We start from the raw sequence: 22149 nt of genomic DNA, 5'->3' as shown, positions 1-22149 counted from the left end.
TCCTGTCACTGTCCTGGAGGCCCCATCCCCCACCATTTGACCAATGCCCAAAAGCTCCCCTGAGTTTGATTTCTAGCTGGTTGGGCACCATTCTGCTTTATAAAGCAGCTAGAATATGATTCTTGGATGACCCATTGTTAAGATTTCTCTCCGAGCCTTGTTTTGCCCCCATCAGCCTTGGTGATGAAAGGTGGACTTAATTTGGAATGAAAACTAACTTCATAGAACCTCAGGACTTCCAACAGGGAGCCGTGACCCCACAACATACCCGATTGCTTAAACTCATTGGGGACAATACAGCGGACAAAATGGGGTGCGGTGCTATGGAGGGTGGTCATCAGCTTGTTCAGCTGCTCCTGGGGTTGGAGGACAGAGAATGAGTGAGTGAAACTTTGCATTGATGTTGCAGGACGTCTGCACCCAGGAGAGGTATTTTATTTAGAATTTATTCACTTAAAACTGAATTAAAACTCAGCCACATGTGGTTAGTGGCTACCATATTGGGCAGTGCAGAAGAGAACGGTTCATCATTGCAGAAAGTGCCACTGGGCAGCACTGCTCTCAAGGTCGAATGACTTGCTCAAGGGGCCGTGGTTTGCAAGAAGTGGGGCCCCTCCAGATTCAGAGCTGGTTCATTGTAGAATCTCAGTACCAGGAGGAACTGTAGGGTCTATGTGGGCAAAGCCCTGTCCACTGTTAACTTCCCTAATGGATGCTCCCTCCTCCTCTGCTTGGAAATCTCCAATGAGGTGGCCTACTCTGCCTTGGGACAGCCTGATTCTTGAAAAGTGTTGACATCTTGCTTTGTGCAACATCTCCTTGTAGACTGCACTTTGGAAGGTAATACCCAAACTTCATGGAAGTTGTAGCCAGCCCAAGACCTGCCAGTCATCTCTAGGACACAAGATCTTGGGCATTGCTATCTCGCGTGATCACACTGCACAAATCCCTTTACTCTCCAGGTTTAAATCCAAAAATGATATAGTTGGACTGGGCCTTCTGTAAAGCTGTCTTCTGCCCAATGGTCCATTGATTCTGTGGCCTCTTCAGAAGGAAACAGACCCCTCCAGGTAAAGAGGTGATCATAGACAGAGAAATGAAATCAGGCTGCCCTGATTTCACGAGTGAAAAAATGCAGCAGCAGCCAGACCACCCAAGATTGAAAGAGAGGGTTGGGGGCACCCCTGCTTACCCTGTAGAAGTTGGAGACTGTCATGAAGGAGGAGCCTCTCTTCTGCTTCTTGCTTCCGGCTGAGGAAGGGACAAGCACGTTTCACGTCAGTACCCAGTGTGGAGAAAGGCAGCCTCATTAAGCACACTGCACCAAAGCACACCCATTCTTTGGATTCAAAAAGGCTTGTCTTGGGGCTGGATAAGGGGGACTCTTACATGAGGAAAATGAGATCTACCAGGGAGTGGTCAAACGGGCTGGCTACAGCGTAATTGTCAAAAGAGCTGCTGTGCTCCTTGGGAGGGTGCAGCCTTTTGTGATTTCTGGTGCAAGGTGACAACAGCTCCCATTGCCTGGGGAGGAGGAAGCACCCATAGACCCCAGGAGAAGGTGCACTTTGGTGGTGAGACCAGGGAGACTGGTGTTTCTGGCCCCACTAATTGGCAACCCTATGGGGCAGCATCCACCAGGGCATTCCTCTATGAGCTCCATGACCTCTATTGGATGAGAGGCAGGGCTGAGCTTGGCATTTGCTTCTGACAAGAGGCAGGGAAACAGGAAAGAAACACAGAACATCTGGGTGTCAACTTTTCCAAAGCAGTATCCATCCACCTAGAGGTGAGATGTGCCCAGCAATCAGGTCAGTCATTGGAAGCTCCCAGGTTGCCTCTACATGCCTCTTTTGCAGTACCATCCATGGCCTATCTCAGCCACTTTTCATTAATTCATTCATTGGTTCACACTCTCTCTCATTCCACAAGAGTTGAATCAAAGAGTTTTGGTTCCTTCTTTCCATTTTGGCCACAAAATGCCATCAGCACAGGGAGACTGGACACAACAAGGGGTCAGCCCTACCTGCAGCCTCCTCTTCTTTGAAGAGAAGAGCCAGGATTGCCACACTCGATTTCTGGAACAAGCCCACCACTGTTTCATTCAGGGGGTCTTTGTTCTTCTCCAGCCAGCCTGTGATGTTATATCCCACCTGGAGAGGGCAAACACCAGTGCGTAACTTTGAGGTCCAGCCTCCCCCTTTCAGGTGCCACAGCTAGAGCCCCTCCTACTGCTCTCTCCCGTTCTCAGCTCCCAGGACCAAATTTCACTCCCATGTCCTGGGGCTCCAGTTCTTGTCCTGATAACTTGCCTTGTGTCCTGGGATGCCCCTGAAGCCCCATCTGAGTTGGAGGCTCCATCATCTGCCTTCTTGGGTGTTTGCAGTTGGCCCATCTAGGATACCCCAACTCTGAGCTTTGCACATAAACCCAGACTCCCCTGCTACTCTCTCCTGGACTGTGTGACCTTCTCTTGCACAGCTTACTCTGCCGGCCACACTGGCCCTCCCTGACCCTTGGGTCTTTTTCTGCACAGTGGTTTGCTGTCAGTGACTGACTGTAGCTGTAGAATTGTGAGCTACATGAAGAAATCTCTTCGCTGGGAAGCATGCAGCCCGTCTTGAAACACTGTAGGGTCTCTTCTTGCTAGGGGAGCATGCACACTCTCTTACACCACTGTAGGGTCATTGGCTGGTGGAAAGGGGGCTCCATCCATCCAGCACTGGGCACTGCATATATCCAGGTAATTGGACATCCACTAATTTCTGCTTCCCATCTTGCCACATGGTCCCCATTGCAAGGGTAAGGAGGAAGGTGTCTTTCAGGTCCTTCCATTGAGCACAGAGAAGTGAGGTAAGTAGAGGAGATGCCAGAACTTCTGGGCTTGCCATCTCCTGTGCAGCACAAAGACATTTGTCATCTCTGTGCCTTATTTTAGGGCCTTCTTGGAAATGCACAGGTCCCACTTGACTTTGAATGTTCCATTGCTATAAATAAGGAACTCTTCTCAGTTCAGTGTGGGAAGAGGGGATGGAGAGCTGCAATTTGGTCCCAAGCCTACTGTTTGCTCCAAGTATCGGCCAAATCCATTTTACAAGCAACTGGCATTACGGTTATGGTTGATGGTATCATAAAACCTTGGCCCTGATGCCCAATGCCATCATGACTTTCCTGACAGCTCTGTCTTAAGGCTGCTGTTTCGTGGCAGTCAAGCCCATGGAGGCTTAGCAACCTCTGTGGGTAACAGGAACATTGGCACTTACAGCGATAATAAAATCCCAAGGAAACCAAATGCATTCTCATAAGCTGGTAGGACGAATGTCACCTCCCCTATTAATTATGCAAATGCAACCTGAGTCCTGGCTGCACTTAATTTCCCCACTTCCCCAGGACTAAGTTTGTCACGAGTGAAAAAACCACTCTATAAATGTCACCTTGTTGGTTTGGTGGCTACTAGCTGTCAGAGAGCCAAGTTATCAGTTGGGAGTAATTAATGGGCTTGTGGAATTTTTTGTTGTTTATTCTTTTTTGTTCTTTTTGCAAGTGTTATCATTTCTGGCCAAGACTGAACTTCAAACCAAGGGCCCGGACAAGTCTGTGGGCCTGGGCAGGGTGTGGCCTGGACAGGTCTGATAGCTGCTCCCCAGTGGATATCTCCTTTAGAGAAGTGATGAGGAGGTGTGAGCGGCGCCCATTTCAATTGGCTGATTACCCTGTTATACCATGGTTGTGCTAGTGGAAGCGGGACGTCTCTGGAGAGGTATGTCAGCATGTACCTACAGTTGTGGCAGCCAGCTGGGACCCAAAACACAGAGGGACCCTGAGGCCAGTACTCACGGTGCCTGCGTAGTGAACGAGCTCAAAGTGGGCCTCGGGCCCCTTGCCCTTGCCCCCCTTGGGCTTCAGGAAGTTGCTGGACTTGCCCAGGTGATTGTCATACAGGGCTGCCTTGAACGTGGCATCGGTGGCTTTGGGGAAGACACACTGTTCCTCCAAGATGGAGAAGATGCCCATGGGCTGGGAGGGAAGGGAACAGAGTGATGTTAGAGGAGGTTGCAGGTCCCAAAAGAGGCCAAAGTGACACTGAGCCCAGGGCCAGCGTAGAGATGCATCAGATACCCATATGGCCATCCAGGAAGCAGGACTCTGTGCAGTGACATCTGGGAACAGTGCCTGGTGACATCTGGGAACAGTGCCTGGTGCTCTGTAGCCTTGTCATCAAACACCATGGCCATTAAGACTGGAAAGAGGCTGAATTCATCGAGTCCAACAGAAGGGAAGACTGAGATCTGAAGGGACCAGATAGCTTCCCAAATGCGAATCCCACTAAACAGTGGCCCCTGGCAAGCTTGGCCTTCTGAAAAATGGGGAAGTCAATGCCACCTGTGCTCTTTGCTTTTGTATTTTTATTTAATTTATTTGTTTTGAGACAGAGTCTCGCTCTGTTGCCCAGGCTGGAGTGCAGTGGCGCGAGCTTGGCTCACTGCAACCTCTGCCTCCAGGTTCAAGTGATTCTCCTGCCTCAGCCTCCCAAGTAGCTGGGATTACAGGTGCCTGCCACCACACCCAGCTAATTTTTGTATTAGAGATGAGGTTTTACCATGTTGGCCAGGCTGGTCTCAAAACTCCTGACCTCAGGTGATCCACCTGCCTTGGCCTCCCAAAGTGCTGGGATTACAGGCATGAGCCGCCATGCCTGGCCACAACACACATTCTTGAAGGGGACTATTTGCTGAGACCTTCCATATGGATGTGGTTATAGGCGAAACTATTGTATTGCCTGGGTCAGAGCCTGACTCTGCCACTCACAGGTTGTGGGACCTTGGACAAGCGAGTTCTCTTCTCTGTGCCTCAATGTTCGCGTCTGTGAAATGGGTGTAATGAAAGTATCCCCTCCCCCACATACAGTAGGTTGTGATGATCCAATGAATGGTGGCATACAATAGCCCAATGAACAGTAGTCATTGCAGTCACTTCAGTACCCATTTTGCAGATGGGGAGCTAGAGGTCATACCAAGGAAGGTCATCAGTGGTGTCACTGACTTCCCTGAAGCCAAGTGCCAGCTCCCTGCATGCGCCAGTGACATCCCTTGGCCCTGGCCTCTCTCCAAGCCCCTCCTTTGAGAAGCAAGTCACCTTTTCCAGGAGGTCGATGCAGGCCTGCAGGTCGAGGCCAAAGTCGATGAAGACCCACTCGATGCCTTCCCTCTTGTACTCCTCCTGCTCCAGCACGAACATGTGGTGGTTGAAGAACTGCTGCAGCTTCTCGTTGGTGAAGTTGATGCACAGCTGCTCAAAGCTGTTGAACTGTGGTGGCAGGAGGGCAGAAAGAGGGGTGTCAGCACAGGCACAGAGAGAGCCTCTACTAGGATTGAATGAAGCGACCACAAGCAACACAAAACTTTGCAGAGGGCCCACTAGTGTCAGGCACTGCCCTAAGTGCCTAACAATGGCCATTCAGCACCCTATGAGAAGCAGCTCTCTGTTCCCTCCTCTACAGAGGCACAAAGTGGTTTAACACATGCCTCCGGCCACACAGTATGATGTTCAGACCCCAAATCCAGGCAACCAGACTTTAGCCCTGGATGGTAGACAGGTAGATGGTAAAACCCTGTCTCTACTAAAAATACAAAATTAGCTGAGCATGGTTGCACACGCCTTTAATCCTAGCTACTCAGAAGGCTGAGGCAGGAGAATCACTTGCACCCAGGAGGCAGAGGTTGCAGTGGGCTGAGATGGCTCCATTGTACTCTAGCCTGGGCAAAAAGTGTGAAGCTCTGGGCCGGGCGCGGTGGCTCAAGCCTGTAATCCCAGCACTTTGGGAGGCCGAGACGGGCGGATCACGAGGTCAGGAGATCGAGACCATCCTGGCTAACACAGTGAAACTCTGTCTCTACTAAAAAATACAAAAACTAGCCGAGTGTGGTGGCCGGCGCCTGTAGTCCCAGCTACTCGGGAGGCTGAGCCAGGAGAATGGCATGAACCCGGGAGGTGGAGCTTGTAGTGAGCTGAGATCTGGCCACTGCACTCCAGCCTGGGCGACAGAGCCAGACTCTGTCTCAAAAAAAAAAAGAAAAGAAAATGGACTAATAAAGGGGGTTTACAAGCTTTTTTTTTTTTTTTTTTAAAGTGGTGAGCTGATAAATCAGCTCTTCTTAAAAACCAAACCCCTGATTTATAGTGTTTGCCAATTTCCATGGTGTAAATATTCAAGCCATGGCTAATTTCAAGCTAGCAACATGACGTCAACTGGCTCACAAAATTCCTGAAAATAACACAGTCTTGTTAGCCAGTACAGGCTGGCTTCAGTACACCACTCATCCCATCCTTAAAGTTCACACCATTCTTTATGACTTGGCACCAAACAAATGAAGCTGGAAATTTCTGGAGTCCAAAAGTCAGAGATCCAGTGGCAAACCGAGATTGGTCTGCCCCAGGTCCAAGGTGAGAAACAAGAGAACTTTATAACTGATATAAGCAAAAAAGTAGCTTATATAAGGAGGACAGCCACCCCAAAGCAAAAACCAAATGCAAGGCCAGGCCCACCTCAAAGATCTCAAAGCCAGCGATGTCCAGCACTCCAATGAAGAACTGCCTCTGCATCTTGGTGTCCAAGGTCTTGTTAATCCTGGCCACCAGCCACTTGAACATCTTGTCGTAGACAGCCTTGCCCAGAGCCCCGATGGAGTTTTGGCACTGTTCCATGTTCTGACCTTTTTGCACAAACTCATTGCCGACTTTGACCCGGGGCCTGGTGATACCTTTCTGCAGTTCACCGGAGTTGAGACCCATGAGATGGGCGACTTTGTCAGCCACTGAGTAGAGATGGAAAAATCAGGTGAGTGCAAGGAAGATGTTGCCATGTCCAGGAGAAACCCGGCAACATCTGTGGTGGCTCAGGGATGGGGTGAAAGGCAGGGTGGAGGAGATCCCATTTTGCCAATGAGAAAACAAAGACGTGGTAGTTTCTACACTTGCTCAAGGTCAGGTGGCAGCTGGGCAAGGTGGCTTAGGCCTGTGATTCCAGCACTTTGGGTGGTTAAGGTAGGAGGATCACTTGAGGCCAGGAGTTTGAGACCAGCCTGGGCAACATAGCAAGACCCCGTTTCTAAAAAAAAAAAAAAAAAAATCAGCCAGCAGCCAGGTGTGGTGGCGTGCACCTGTAGTCCCAGCTACTGAGGAGGTTGAGGCAGGAGGATCATTTGAGCCTAAAAGGTTGAGACTGCAGTGAGCCACAATTGCGTGACTGCACCACTGCACTCCCACCTGGGCAACAAACCGAGACCCTGTCTCAAAAAATAAATACAAATTAAAACAACAACGACAGCACAAAACCAAAATCATGTCTTGACTCTCAATTGTGCCTTTCTGAAAATATCAATGTCTGAACATGCATGGTTTGCAGCCACATAGAGCTGGCATATCCCTGAAATGGTCACAAAGCCCTGGAAAGCAGGGAACTCCCCACACTGGCCACCTTGTCCCTGAGCAGCCCCAGCCCCAGCACCCACCCTCAGTGGTGTCCACTTCAGCTTGCTCCTCTCTGGGCTTCTGCTTGAACTTCATGTTCCCAAAGTGCATGATACCTCCCGTCAGCTTATACACAGCCATCTTCTCCTCGGCGCTGAAGCCCAGCACATCAAAGGCTTCCTGCAAAGCAACAGAGAGATGAAGTCACATGACACCTGGCCTCTCATTCTACATAGTGGAGGCCATAGGACTGCCACGGTGGGGCCACGCCAAAGGGCCACTGTGGCAGGGCATGGACGCTGGAATTGGACATCCCCTGAACAGGGAGAGTTCTGTTTTCCTCCAAGGGGCCCAGATCAGATGTTCTGCAATATAGTCATTTTATTTATTTACAATAATCTCTCTGGCTTCTGTTTCATTATCTGCAAGATGGTGATGATAAGGATAGATCAGAATGATGTGACAACATTTAGTCCAGTGCTTGGCACACAGTAAGTGTTCAAGAAAAGGAGGTATTATTATTGTTATTTTATTTTATTTTTTGAGCTTGGGTCTTACCTTTTTGCCCAGAGTAGAGTACAGTGGCACGATCATGGCTCACTGCAGCCTAGAACTCCTGGGCTCAAGTGATCCTCCCACTTTAGCCTCCCGAGTACCTGGGATAACAGGCGCGTGCCACCACACCTGGCTAATTTTATTTATTTATTTATAGATGGAGTCTTCCCTCTGCCGCCCAGGCTGGAGTGCAGTGGCACAATCTCTGCTCCCTGCAACTTCCACCTCCTGGGTTCAAGTGATTCTCCTTCCTCAGCCTCCCGAGTGGCTGAGATTGTAGGCGTGTGCCACCATGCCTGGCTAATTTTTTGAACTTTTAGTACAGATGGGGTTTCACCATGTTGGTCAGGCTGGTCTTGAACTCCTGACCTCAAGTGATCCCCCTGTCTTGGCCTCCCAAAGTGCTGGGATTACAGCTGTGAGTCACCATGCCCGGCCAGTTATTTTATTTTATTTTTTGAGATAGAGTCTTACTTTGTTGCCCAGGCTAGAGTGTGGTGGCATGATCATGGCTTATTGCAGCCTAGAACTCCTGGGCTCAAGTGATCCTCCCACTTTAGCCTCCTGAGTAGCTGATTATCATAACAGGTGTGTGCCACCACACCCAGCTAATTTTTAAATTTTTTTTTTTTTTTTTTTTTTTTGCAGAGACGGGATCTTACTGTGTTGCCTAGGCTGGTCTCAAACTCCTGGACTCAAGCAATCCTCCTGCCTCAGCCTTCCAAAGCACTGGGATTAAAGGTGTAAGCCACCGTGCCTGGCACTATTATTATTGTTAAGGCTTCATGCCAGGTGTTAGGTGAGGGGAAGGCAAAGATAAATCAGGAATTGATTCTGTTGTCCAAGAGGAGAGAGAACCTAGTACACAAATAATCCTAACAGGAGTCATGGGTGCTTAGTGTCGTAAGAGGAGCCAGAGAGTACGGTGGGGACCGGGAGAATGACAGAGTCACTTCTAGCTGGGCTGGGGAGGAGGAAAAGTTGCATGAGGTTGATGGCCCCTGAAGTCCCCATGGAATTCTAGTTCGACTCTGCAAAGAGAAACTCAGCTTGCTAAAATGGGCTTGGAATAAAACGCTGACTGCAACCCCAGAAATCTCCAGGGAAGATCTGGGCAGCTGTCTGGCAACTCTAGGTGGGCTCGTGTCCCCATCGCCACCCCGATCTAGTGGCCATGCACGCAGAGTCCCAAGCCTTCTCCCCGTCCTGTTCCAGCTCTGCCTGCCCACTCACGTCTGTGATCTGCAGCTCCTCCTTGTCGTCCATGTTGTCTACCATGGTGACGCCTTGGCTCACCCAGTGGTATTCCTTAGGGTTGGGGACCAGCAGCAAACTCTCTGCCAAGGGCAGCAAAGCAGGTTAACCAATGGCGGACATGTGGTTTTCTTCTCTGCCATCTCTAACCTCTCCTCCCTTCCTGCCTCCCTCCCTCTGTCCCTTCTTCCTTTCCTTCTTCTTTCTCTCTCTCTTTCTTTCTCTCTGTCTTTCTTTCAGCAGGGTCTGGCTCTGTCACCCAGGCTGGAGTGCGGTGGCACAATCATAGCTCACTGCAGCCTTGAACTCTTGGGCTTAAGTGACCTGCCTGCCTCAGCCTCCTGAGTAGCTGAGACCACAGGTACCACCACACCTGGCTAGTTATTTATTTATTAAAAAAATTTTTTTTTGAGACGGAGTCTCACTCTGTCACCAGGCTGGAGTATGGTGGAGCAATCTCGGCCCACTGCAACCTCTGCCACTCAGGTTCAAGCGATTCTTGTGCCTCAGTCTCCTAAGTAGCTGGGATTACAGGTGCGAACCACCACACCTAGCTAATTTTTGTATTTTTAGTAGAGATGGGGTTTTGGCATGTTGGCCAGGCTGGTTTTGAACTCCTGACCTCAGGTGATCTGCCTGCCTTGGCCTCCCAAAGTACTGGGATTACAGGTGTGAGCCATTTTTTATTTTTTGTAGAGACAGGGTCTTGCTATGTTGCCCAGGCTGGTCTCAAACTCCTGGGCTCAAGTGATCCTCCTACCTTCGCCTCCCAATGTGTTGGGATTATAGACATGAGCCACTGCACCTGGCTGAAAATTGCATTTTTATGTGAAGTCTCCCAATCTCAAAATGCTGTTAATTTAAAAGTATACTTTGTCCAAACAAATAAAGCCCACCTGTGAGTGGGGAATGGTACTCAATGCCCTTATTTCTGGCTGGGTTAGGTGGTGTGCGTGTGTGTGTAAGACTGAGTCTTCATCCCTCCTCCCACTTTATGTCTGGGCAGGTCTGCCATGGACAGTTGAGCATGTTGGCGCCTGCACAAGGGCATCCAGTTGAGTGGGTGAGTGTCTTCCACTCTCTGAGCTGTGTGCCTGGTGTGGGCTGCGTCTGCCAAGAGGAGAGCCTGTTGGGACTGTGCATGCAAGCACTGGCAGAGCCCATCGTGGTCTTGGGCTGATCCCGGTGCTGCTGCCCAAGCGGCAGGCCCAGAGGCAGCAGGTTGCAGACACAAAGGGTTTAAAGCCTCACATCCCACGTTTATATCCCAGATTTTGCAGGTACTCAAAATTTCATCTGTGAAATGGGCCCACAGTGGTCCTCATCTGGCTACTATGAGGATGCAATGTGCAAATAGAACTTGGAGAAAGTTCCCTGTAACCCATTTGACTTTATTTGTGTGTTTGTTTTTGAGATGGAGTCTTGCTCTGTTGCCCAGGCCGGAGTGCAATGGAGTGATCTTGGCTCACTGCAACCTCCTCCTCCCAGGTTCAACCGATTCTCCTGCGTCAGCCTCCCCAGTAGCTGGGATTACAGGCACCTGCCATCATGCCCGGCTAATTTTTTTGTATTTTTGTAGAGATGGGGTTTCACCATGTTGGCCAGGCTGGTCCTGAACTCCTGACCTCAGGTGATCCACCTGCTTCTGCCTCCCAAAGTCCTAGGGTTACAGGCATGAGCCACCACGCCCAGCCCCATTCACATCACTTTAAACTGAAGACATTATCACAGAACCCCAGGAGTGACACGATACTCCCTACACAAGGGAATTCTTTCCTTATGGAAAAGAAGAAAAGCAAGGTCAGGGGCAGGTGGATAGACATAAAGGTCTTTACCAACAAGTTCAGGCTTCTTGTTTGAGAGAATCTGGTAGAAGATGTGGTAGCTTCTCTCGGCTGCTTGCTGTGAGATGACACGAGATTTCTCTAAGAGATCTGAAAAAGAAGTGAAGATCCTGGTGAGTACACAGCTGTTTCCCTGGAGTTCAGGGCTCCATACAAAGCAGGAACCCCCTCTCCATAAAGCCCAGAACAGTCACCAGTGGTGAGCCCCACGTTTCGCTCTTCCCAGACAGGCAGCCTCCGGGGACCTGACTGCCACGGAGGGAGTCCTGGGAATGGGGCCAGCTTCCTGGGCACTAACAGGCTGCAATCCGAAGGACCTCCCACTTGGTTTAATGCTCCTCTGCTGCTGTTTCGAAATTCCTGTATTATTATTATGATTTTTAGAGACAGGGTCTTGCTGCGTTGCCCAGGCTGGAGTGCAGTGTTGTGATTATTTATTTATTTATTTATTTAATTATTTATTTATATATTTATTTTGAGATGGAGTCTTGCTCTGTTGCCCAGGCTGGAGTGCAATGGAGCAGTCTCGGCTCACTGCAACCTCTGCCTCCCAGGTTCAAAGCAGGAATCCCCTCTCCTTAAAGCCCAGAACAGTCACCACTGGTGACTCCTGGGCTCAAGCGATCCACTTGCCTTAGCCTCCTGAGTAGCTGGGACTACAGGCATGTACCACCATGCCAGGCTAATTTTTCACATTGTTTTGTAGAGATGGGATCTTACTATGTTGCCCAGCTGGTCTTGAACTCCTAGGTTCAAGCAACCCTCCCGCCTCAGCCTCCCAAAGTGCTAGGATTACAGGCATAAGCCACCTCGCCTGGCCTGAAATTCTTGGTATTTTTTAACAAGAGCCCTTCATTTTCATGTTGCACTGGGTCTCACAGATCATGTAGCTGCCCAAACAAACCCTCCAATGAGGGCCTGACTTACAGCTCTCGATGTCGGCTCCAGCCAGTTTCCCTGTGGTTCCAAAGTGGATTCGGATGAACTTGCCCTGAGCAGGGAAGAGAGGGGAGGGATCAGGAGGGAGGTCGGCCACAGCTTTAGAGCAATAAGTGGCCCAGAGTTGGCCAAGGGTTGCTGATCGGGGCCTGCGGGGATGTAACTGGGCTCTATTGCAGTAGTGGATTTCCCACGAAGATAGGCAGAGAAGCACACGGACAGGTCTCAGAGCTAAATCTAGGGTCTGTGGTTTGGGGCATTTGTCAGGGAGAGAAGTGCCAGCAGGAGGGCTGCTACTCTTTGGAATTCTGTGTAGAGACCAGGCACCATGCGAATTTGGAGCACCTCCCATGCTTCTTTATCGGGAGACTTCCATGTCATTCCTCTCTCTGGCTTGCATGGCAGAGCCATCAGTAAATTCTCCCGGAAACAGGACTCTCTCTCTCTACCTCGGGTGCTCCTGGGCCTGTCTGCACTCACCTCTGTTCCTCCCCTCACCCGCTGCCAGCCCTGTTTTCTGAGGCTTCGTGTAAGCTCACTGGGCTCTGCCGATGGGAAGCCCCAGAGGAGACAGGGGAGTGAGGGAGACGAGGCTGGGCATCGCTCCTCTCTAGTTGGCGTCTCAGGGTGCCTCTGTGACTGCAGCTCCTGCCAGACAGCTGCACTGGTTTAAGAACCCACTAGGACCCTAGGACAGCACCTCTCTTATGTCCCTCCAGCCTGGAAGGAGGTTGCAGCTTCTTACTGCTGTTAATCTGTCTCCCCAGGTGACCTCCCAGCCCCTCCACCCTTGTTGTCGCCAAGGTTCTGCATCAAAGCCACTTGACTTAAATATTAATACTAAAGAGGGTTCTGTTTGCTGATTAGATACTTTTTACCACCCCCCACCCCGCCTCCCCAAACGCGGTCTTGCTCTGTTGTCCAGGCTGGAGTGCAGTGGCATAATCTCAGCTCACTGCAACCTTGACTTCCTGGGCTCAGGTGATCCTCCCACCTTAGCCTCCCAAGTAGCTGGGACTACAGGCATGCATGGCCATGCCCGGCTAATTTTTATTTTCTATAGAGATGGGGGCTGGTCCCGCTATGTTGCCGAGGCTGGCCTCAAACTGCCTGGGCTCAAGGGATCCTCCTGCCTTGGCTTCCCAAAGTGCTGGGATTACAGGAGTGTGCCACTGTGCCCAGCCTCCTTCTTTTATGCTAATAGAGATTTTGTTTTTTTCTTTGTTGAGAAATGTAAGACTTGGATACATCAAAGAAAACCAATTTCTGAGGGGAAAAAAAAAAAAAAAAAAGTTAACCCTATCCGGGTCTCTGCAGAACCCAGAGAATGTTTTCGTACAATTGAAAAATTCTACGTGCTTCATAATTGATCTTTTGATACAAAATGACCTGTTAAATTTGCAATTTGTAGTTCTCGGTGTTGAGGCTGATTGGACCCGTTAGGAAGAGTCTTCAAATCTTGAACTGAATTCCACGAGGGATTATTTGTCTTTTGAATTAGTTTTGCCTCGTTGCCAATTTGATTCTGATTGCTGTGCCTTAAACATCTCTGGGAAGGGGATGTCTTCACTTGCCCCACACTTTTGACCTTAATTTAAACCAGCCTCAATTTCCTTACCTGGGGCGGGGTCATGACACCTGTCTCACCACCCAGGGAGCCTCTCATGCAGCCCCCACACTTACGAAGCGAGAGGAGTTGTTGTTCCTGGTGGTCTTGGCGTTCCCGAAGGCCTCCAGCACAGGGTTTGCCTGGATGATTTGATCCTCCAGAGACCCCTGACACAGAAAGAAACCCAAAGTTAGTTGAGTTGGCCGCTGCCTGGGAGGCCAGGGCTGAGGGACTGGGCTCGCAAATGACAGTGGCTCATGTGCTGGGAACCCAGGAGGATAATGGCCTTGGGGCGGCCAGAAAATCAGGGCCAGAGGGGCTGCATGTAGTAACCTGGGAGGAGGGCCACTGCCTGACAGCGTCTGTCCCTCTGTGGCTCCATGACACTGGGACAGGCACCTGGGGACATGGGCAGCCACTTGGACTTGATCCCTAGCTACTGTTTCCTCACTTTGCTGTTGGCAGAGAGCCCTCTGAGCAAGTCTGGAACCCCTCCCTACACATCCCCCCACCTCTTTTTTGAGACAGGGTTTTGCTCTGTTGCCCAGGCTGGAGTGCAGTGGCGCTATCTGGGCTCACTGCAGCCTCCAACTCCTGGTCTTAAGTGATCCTCCCACTTCAACCTCCTGAGTAGCTGGGACTATACACACATGCCACCACTCCCAGCTAATTTTTAAAGTTTTTTGTAGAGATGGTGTCTTGCTATGTTGCCCAGGTTGGTCTCGAACTCCTGGACTCAAGCGACCCTCCCACCTCAGCCTCCCAGAGTACTGGAATTACAGGCATGAGCCACTGTGCCTGGCCTCTGTCGGCCTTTTACAGTTGCCTTAGCTGGCTGCCCAGCTAAGGCTCTTTGTGGCCCTGGGGCAGCCAGGGCCTACAGAAGCCACTTAACAGGCAGCGAACTTTCCTGTTTCTCCTCTGCCAAGTACAAGGGGCTCTGCTACCCATCCTTCTGGACGCAGACATGGCCTGGGGCCGCAGAACAAGTCCTTGGGGAGAAGACCCTGATTTATGGCCACCTTCTCCCTGTGTGACCCCATCCAAGTCACTTCGCTCTAAGCCTCAGTCCCCTCGTCTGTAAAATGGCCCTAAGCTGTGAGCAGCTGTGAAGATTGAAGGGTCGCCACTGTGTGTGTCACAGAAGCCTGAAGACGGGAAATAGACCCTGGGCCCACCCAGTCAACTCTACCTTCTTATCTGTGGTCTGTTTGCCAGTTCCTCCGATGTTGGCAAAGTACTGGATGACCTTCTTCGTGTTCTCAGTCTTACCAGCACCAGATTCTCCGCTGCAGGTGGAAAAAAAGAGCAAACAAGAGAAGCGGGAAGAGGGGGCGGTCAGCCGCAGAGAAAAGAAGCAAGAGCAGCCTGGCCAACAAGGTGAGACCCCATCACTACTAAAAATACAAAAGTTAACCAGGCACAGAGGCTCATGCCTATAATCCTAGCACTTCGGGAGGCCGAGGTGGGAGGATCACCTGAGGTCAGGAGTTCGAGACCAGCCTGGCCAGCATGGTGAAGCCCCGTCTCTATTAAAAATACAAAAATTAGCCAGGCATGGTGGCACATGCCTGTAATCCCAGTTACTCGGGAGGCTGAGGCAGGAGAATTGCTTGAACCCAGGAGGCAGAGCTTGCAGAGTCGAGATCGTGCCACTGCACTCCAACCTAGGCCACAGAGTGAGATTCCATCTCAAAGAAAGGAAAAGAAAAGTGCTCTTTTCTTTCTTTCTTTCTCTCTCTCTCTCTCTTTTTTTTGAGAGAGGCTTTTGCTGTGTCGTCTAGGCTGTAGTGCAGTGGTGTGATCATAGCTCACTGCAGCCTCAACCTCCTGAGCTCAAGCAATCCTCCTGTCTCAGCCTCCTGAGTAGCTGGGACTACAAGTGTTCACCACCACACTGGCTAATTTTTTGTAGAGATGGGGTCTCACTATGTTGAACAGGCTGGTCTCAAACTCCTGGGTTCAAACGATCCTCCTGCCTCAGCGTCCCAAAACCCTGGGATTACAGGTGTGAGCCACCACACCTGGCCTCAAAGGTACACATTTCTGTTCACATTTCACCCCCTAGCTAGGACAGACAGGCAGGTGGGGAGGTCCAGGAGACAGGGAGGCCACCCCATCAGTTTAGCAGGTGCAGCCTCACCCGCCCTGCTAAGCCCACTCACTGCCTGCAGAGTTCCAAACAAAGTCCCACAATTAATTCTAGGAAGGCTTAATTATATGTGTAAGACACAGATCTAATTATATGTGTATAGACTGAGAGAGGGAAGAGACACTTACGTGATTAGCATGGACTGATTTTCACGATCTGTAGGGAAGAAAACAAGAAACAGGAAGGTGTAATTAGGAAACATTTAGAAACTAGGCATTCAACAATGCCCCAGCCAGTCAGGGCTTCCCCAGATTCCAACTGGCTTAGATTGTGGCCTTGGCTACACTTGGAGGCCAAAATCCAGGATCCTGTGGGATCTGTGGCCCCGTGCCCATCCCTGCAGTGTTCACCTTTGCAGAAAGGATCAGGAATTTATCAGCCACTCTTTCTACCAGCCCAGAGTTGCCATAAAGCTACCCAGCCCTAAGCAACATAAAGAGAAATGAGGACAAAAATCATAGAGGGCTGGACAGCATGACTCATGCCTGTAATCCCAGCATTTTGGGAAGCTGAGGCTGGAGCCTAAGAGTTCAAGACCTGCCTGGGCGAGATGGTGAAATCCTGTCTCTACAAAAAATTAAAAAATTATCTGGGCATAGTGGAGTATGCCTATAGTCTCGGCTATTCAGGAAGCTGAAGCAGGAGGATTGCTTGAGCCCAGAAGTTCTAGACTGCGGTGAGCTAAGATTGCACCACTGTACTCCAGCCTGGGCAACAGAGACCCCGTCTCTTAAATACAAATCACGGCCGGGCACGGTGGCTCACGCCTATAAACCCAGCATTTTGGGAGGCTGAGATGGGTGGATCACCTGAGGTCAGGAGTTCAGGAGTGCCTGGCCAACATGTTGAAACCCCATCTCTACTAATAATATAAAAATTAGCTGGGCATGGTGGCACATGCCTGTAATCCCAGCTACTTGGAAGGCAGAGGCAGGAGAATTGCTTCAACTCAGGAGGTGGAGGTTGCAGTGAGCTATCGCACCATTGCACTCCAGCTTGGGCGACAAGAGTGAAACTCTATCTCAAAAAAAAAAGAAAAAAAGAAAAAAAATCACATACAGGAATCACTATAATATGCAGCAAGGATCATACAGGTAATGGTTAAGAGCATTAACTTGAGCTCTGAGCAAGTTACTTACCTACTTACCTTGGCATCCCATGGGTTTGTGAAGCTTAAATGAGATAAGGTGTGAGGTAGGGCTGGTGCCTAGCAAGTGCCCAGCACACTCACTGAGCCCTGGCACCTGGTAGCAGTAGCTGCTGCTCAACATTTAGCAAAGAACTTCAACTGGTGGTGCAGAGTCAGGGTTAGGATGGGGTATCACAAAGTCTTAATGCGCCTGGAGCCACAATGGCAAAGGAAGGCTTGTCTCCCACAACCCCTGCCCCAGCAGAGCCCACCCTGACGCACCCATGAGCATGTCGTGGTAGGCGTTGTCAGAGATGGAGAAGAGGTGAGGTGGCATCTCTGTGCGCTTCTTGCCCTTGTACATGTTGGCCACACGGGCCCCGTAGATGGGCAGCCACTTGTAGGGGTTGACTGTCACGCAGAACAAGCCCGAGTAGGTCTGGTGGGAGGGAGGGAAGATGGTCAGCTGGTTCTTCCTCCTGGTACCCTTTTCCCCCAGTGAAGTTCCTTTCAGGCCCCAGTTTATCAAAGAGCAAGCTGTGAAGAAGGTAAGCTTTCTGCCAGGTGTGGTGGCTCATGCCTATAATCCTAACACTTTGGGAGGCTGAGGCGGGTGGATCACCTGGGGTCAGACCAGCCTGACCAACATGGTAAAACCCTGTCTCTACCAAAAATACAAAACAATTAGCTGGGAGTGGTGGTGCGCATCTGTAATCCCAGCTACTCGGGAGGCTGAGGCAGGAGAATCGCTTGAACCTGGGAGGCAGAGGTTGCAGTGAGCCAAGATCATGCCACTGCACTCCAGCCTGGCGACAGAGTGAGACTCCGTCTCAAAAACAACAAAACTCAGCCTTCTGGAGGCAAAATCTTTTGAGTATCTGAGTCTGTTTTCATTAAGCTAAATGAGGCTTATCTTTAATATATATTTGGTTTTGTTTTCTTTTGGTTTAATTACAGACACTCCTCAACTTAAGATGGGGTCACATCTAGATAAACCCATCATATGTTGAAAATATTGTATTGGAAGTTGATTTATGATATTTTCAACATACGATGGGTTTGATCATAAATTGAGGAGTGCATTGAATGTGTATTGCTTTTGCCCCATCATAAAGTCGAAAATCATTAACTTGAACCATTGTAAGTTGGGGCCCATCTGTATTTGAATAGGTAACACTGTCACTGTGGCAACATGTATACTGCAAAATATATACCACTTGCTCCCTGTCCACCCCTACCCTCACCACAGGTAAATGCTGGGCTAGTTTCTTTTGCTCCCTTCCATATATATATATATTTTATCTATATATATTTTGTGGACGGAGTCTCATTCTGTCACCCAGGCTGGAGTACAATGGTGCCATCTGGGTTCACTGCAACCTCTGCCTCCTGGATTCAAGTGATTCTCCTGCCTCAGCCTCTTGAGTAGCTGGGACTACAGGTGCACGCCACCACACCAGGCTAATTTTTGTACTTTTAGTAGAGATGGGATTTTGCCATATTGGCCAGGCTGGTCACAAACTCCTGACCTCAAGGGATCCACCCACCTTGGCCTGCCAAAGTGCTGAGATTACAGGTGTGAGCCACTGCGCCCAGCCTATAGTACTGTTTTATATCTTGCTTTTGCCACTTAATATATCTGGCTTTCCATGAGAGTCCATTGAGAGATGTCTGGGGTGATTCAAAAGCTGTGGAATCTTCCCTGTGTGGATTCAGCTCCCTACTTGTGGCAGCTGGGTTTGACCACCTGTCTTTTTCTTTCTTTTTCTTTTTCTTTCTTTTTTTTTTTTTTAGAGACAGAGGCTTGCTCTGTTTCTCAGGCTGGAGTGCAGTGGTACGATCATAGCTCACTGCAGCCTTGACCTCCTGGGCTCAAGTGATTCTTCCACCTCAACATCCCAAGTAGCTGGGACTACAGGCATGTGCCCACTAAGCCTGGATAATTAAAAAGTTTTTTTGTAGAGATGGGAGTCTTACTGTGTTGCTCAGGCTTGTCATGAACTCCTGTCCTCAAACAATCCACCCACGTTGGCCTCCCAAAGTGCTGGGATTACAGGCATGAGCCACTGCACCCAGCCTTGACCTACTCTTAAAAAGAGACCCCAACTTTCTTTTCACTCCAAGATTGCAGTTTTGTGGGAAATCACCCTGTTTAAAAAAAAAAAGAACAGAAAGGCCAGGCGCAGTGGCTCATGCCTGTAATCCCAGCACTTTGGGAGGCTGAAGCAGGTGGATCACGAGGTCAGGAGTTCGAGACGAGCGTGACCAACATGGTGAAACCCTGTGTCTACTAAAAATACAAAAATTAGCTGGGCATGGTAGAGCATGTTTGTAATGCCAGCTACTAACAGGGCTGAGGCAGGAGAATCGCCTGAACCTGGGAAGTGGAGGTTGCAATGAGCTGAGACTGCGCCATTGCACTCCAGCCTGGGTGACAGAGTGAGACTGCATCTCAAACAAACAAACAAACAAACAAACAACAAAACCCCAGAAAACCAATTACATCATTAAATAAATGAAGAGCAGGAAGAATAAGTGAAGATGGGAAATGGCCAAATCTATGAATCTTAAATTTCCCTTCTCCTTGCTGGACAGTCACATTGACCTCTAAACCTTCCACCAAATACTTGGTTTCAGTTCAACTTTAAACCCTTCCATTTTGAACCAAGTAAGAATAACTGCTCCCCATCCACCCCTCTCCCTGCCAGCAGCTTCTCCTTAGCATGACTGGGATATGTTGAATTTTCAAAAGGAAACTTATTAAGTAGAAACTGATCCGCAAGAAAAAAGACAAAGAGACGATGAAGGAAACCCAGTGGAACAGCTGAGAGTATGACACACGGTGTCTCATCCTGGGACGCCAGCCATGGAATCACTCTTCCCCTCCAGCCTGTCTCAGCTGTGGGGTGGGGACAGACAGCAGCCTGGAAGCCAGTTACCTCCCTGCTGTGGTCAGGAGGAATTGAGAGAGAGAAGCAGCTGGGATCATGGGAGCAGCCCTTGCCAGCTAGAGTTGTTGCACAAGTGGCTCTATCGAGGCGCTTTAATGTAGGAGGGGACTCCCTGCCCTGGTATCTCAGGCTATACTCCACAGAGCCTGCAGTCCCTTAGCCAAAAGTCATGATGTGGTCACCCAGGAGGAACAAGGGCTTGCATGCAGAACAGCCCCAGGTAAGCCCTGGCCCTGAGCTTGACCTTTGAGCCTGCATCTTGACATTCTCAGCCCAGGCTCCAGGCTCCAGGCTCAGCCGGGAGTCGGTGTGGCTCTTTCTCTCTCTCTCTTTTTTTTGAGATGGAGTCTCCCTCGGTTGCCCAGGCTGGAGTGCAGTGGCACGATCTCGGCTCACTGCAAGCTCCGCCTCCCAGGTTCCCACCATTCTCCTGCCTCAGCCTCCTGAGTAGCTGGGACTACAGGCGTCTGCCACCACCCCCGGCTAATTTTTTTGTATTTTTAGTAGAGACGGGGTTTCACTGTGTTAGCCAGGATGGTCTCAATCTCCTGACCTCTTGATCCACCTGCCTCGGTCTCCCAAAGTGCTGGGATTCCAGGTGTGAGCCACCGCGCCTGGCCGGGTATGGCTCTTTCTAGACCTGGGGTCCAAGGATGCCCTGCTAACCTCCAGACTTAGCAAATATATTCAAGAGCTTTTCAGAGAACTTCCAGCACCACCTGGGTCTATGGTGCTGCTGGGGCCTGAATCTAGAACCACAGTAGTATTAAAGCAGGATGAATCTGGGGTCACAGAAGCCCTCTTGGCTATAACCATACGCCCAGGGAGGGGGAACCCCCAGCAGGCCCTTACCTGGGAATCAGGCTGCACCTTGCCTATTCCTACCAGATAAGCCTCTTTCCTTTTTAGTAAAGACATCTAGAGAGGCAAACACCCACACATCCTTAGACAACCCATTTTGGGAGTTAAGCTGCAACACCTTCAGTAAATCATCTTTCTGTCTTAAGATTTCCAAGATGCTTGGAGGACTGATTGTAACTCACTCTGGTCATTATGTCAGACAAAGTGAAACTGAACTTCTTCAAGGATGCAGTCTATTGTCCTTCCTAAGTTCCTCAGGCTACAGTTATATCACATTTCCTCAATGTTTGTTGGATGGATGGGTGGATGAGTGTTTTGATGAATGATTGAATGGATGGATGGATATTTGGATATTTGGTGGGGTGGATGAGTGGATGGATGGATGGATGGATGGATGTTTGGTTGATGGATGGAGGGATGGATGTTTGGGTAGGTGGATGAATGTTTGGATGTTTGGATTGATGGATAGATGTTTGGATGGATGGATAGATGTATGGATGTTTGGATAGGTGGATGCATGTTTGGATGTTTGGGTTGATGGATAGATGTTTGGATGGATGGGTAGATATTTGGATGGATGAATGTTTGGTGGGTGAATGTTTGGATGGATGTATGGACTTCTAATAATGGCCCATGAAGTCACTAGGGGGAAAATGATGTTTTGATTTGAGAGTTTGAGGAAGAGGAGTGGAGCCTGAGGAGGAAGATTTTTGGGTGACAGCCTTAGCAAAATGTGTTTCAGCTGCTCATGGAGATGGTGCCATTACTGAGATGCCGAAGGCTTTGGGTGGAAATTCTAACATGTCAGAAATGTGGTCCCTGTGCCTTTGTCTAAGTCATAATGTGTATTGGGAGCTGGGCAGGGTGGAGTAGCCACCCCCCTCCTCATCAAAAGAAGAGCAGAAGATCTGCAGTCACTCCTTCCTCCCCGTGCTCACCCCATCCCCGGCACTCACGTAGATCCTCATGTTGGTGTAGCGTTGGCGCAGATTGTCTAGGACACTGGCCTCATTCAGGAAGGTCATGTCTGCCATGTCGCTGGCCTGGTAGAATTTGGGTGGGTTCATCTGCTGGATATCATCCTTCTTCACAGTGAGTGTCTGGGGAGGGTCAAGACACAGCAGCACAGGCATCAGGAAATAGTGCCGTCCTAGGCATGGGGCATCTGGCCCAGGTCACCACACACCCTCTGGAGTCCCAGAAGGAGATGGAGTGGAGCATCCAGTGGACCCAAGTCCTGGTCCAGCCACATCCCCCTGTGTGTCCTGGGATGGGGAGGCACTTCTGAGGCCAATGTAGCTTCAACTGCCTCCTCTCTGATGTTGAAATGACAGTAGTCTCCCTGGCAGGTTACTGGGAGAATTATATGAACTGAAGTGGAATCA

General features: G+C 49.9%; 1 protein-coding gene across 1 annotated transcript in view; it reads right to left on the bottom strand.

Moving 5' to 3' along the window:
• LOC117072013 (myosin-16) overlaps positions 1-22149 on the bottom strand; it is a 71665-nt gene that overhangs the window by 45040 nt on the left and 4476 nt on the right. Inside the window, exons 2-16 of the mRNA XM_033191783.1 lie at positions 21721-21864; positions 17235-17391; positions 15952-15979; positions 14864-14960; positions 13746-13838; positions 12051-12114; positions 11115-11213; positions 9255-9362; positions 7512-7646; positions 6547-6815; positions 5137-5307; positions 3838-4017; positions 2027-2153; positions 1193-1251; positions 269-356 (exon numbers count right to left, since the gene is read on the bottom strand). Coding sequence (XP_033047674.1) covers positions 269-356; positions 1193-1251; positions 2027-2153; positions 3838-4017; positions 5137-5307; positions 6547-6815; positions 7512-7646; positions 9255-9362; positions 11115-11213; positions 12051-12114; positions 13746-13838; positions 14864-14960; positions 15952-15979; positions 17235-17391; positions 21721-21864 — 1819 coding nt within the window. The remainder of the gene's footprint in view (positions 1-268; positions 357-1192; positions 1252-2026; positions 2154-3837; positions 4018-5136; positions 5308-6546; positions 6816-7511; positions 7647-9254; positions 9363-11114; positions 11214-12050; positions 12115-13745; positions 13839-14863; positions 14961-15951; positions 15980-17234; positions 17392-21720; positions 21865-22149) is intronic.

Source organism: Trachypithecus francoisi, unplaced genomic scaffold, assembly GCF_009764315.1.
Source record: "Trachypithecus francoisi isolate TF-2019V2 unplaced genomic scaffold, Tfra_2.0 Lachesis_group4, whole genome shotgun sequence".
Classification (NCBI taxonomy): domain Eukaryota; kingdom Metazoa; phylum Chordata; class Mammalia; order Primates; family Cercopithecidae; genus Trachypithecus; species Trachypithecus francoisi.
The sequence above is the reverse complement of the archived record's forward strand: the minus strand, read 5'-3'. Positions and strand labels throughout refer to the sequence as shown.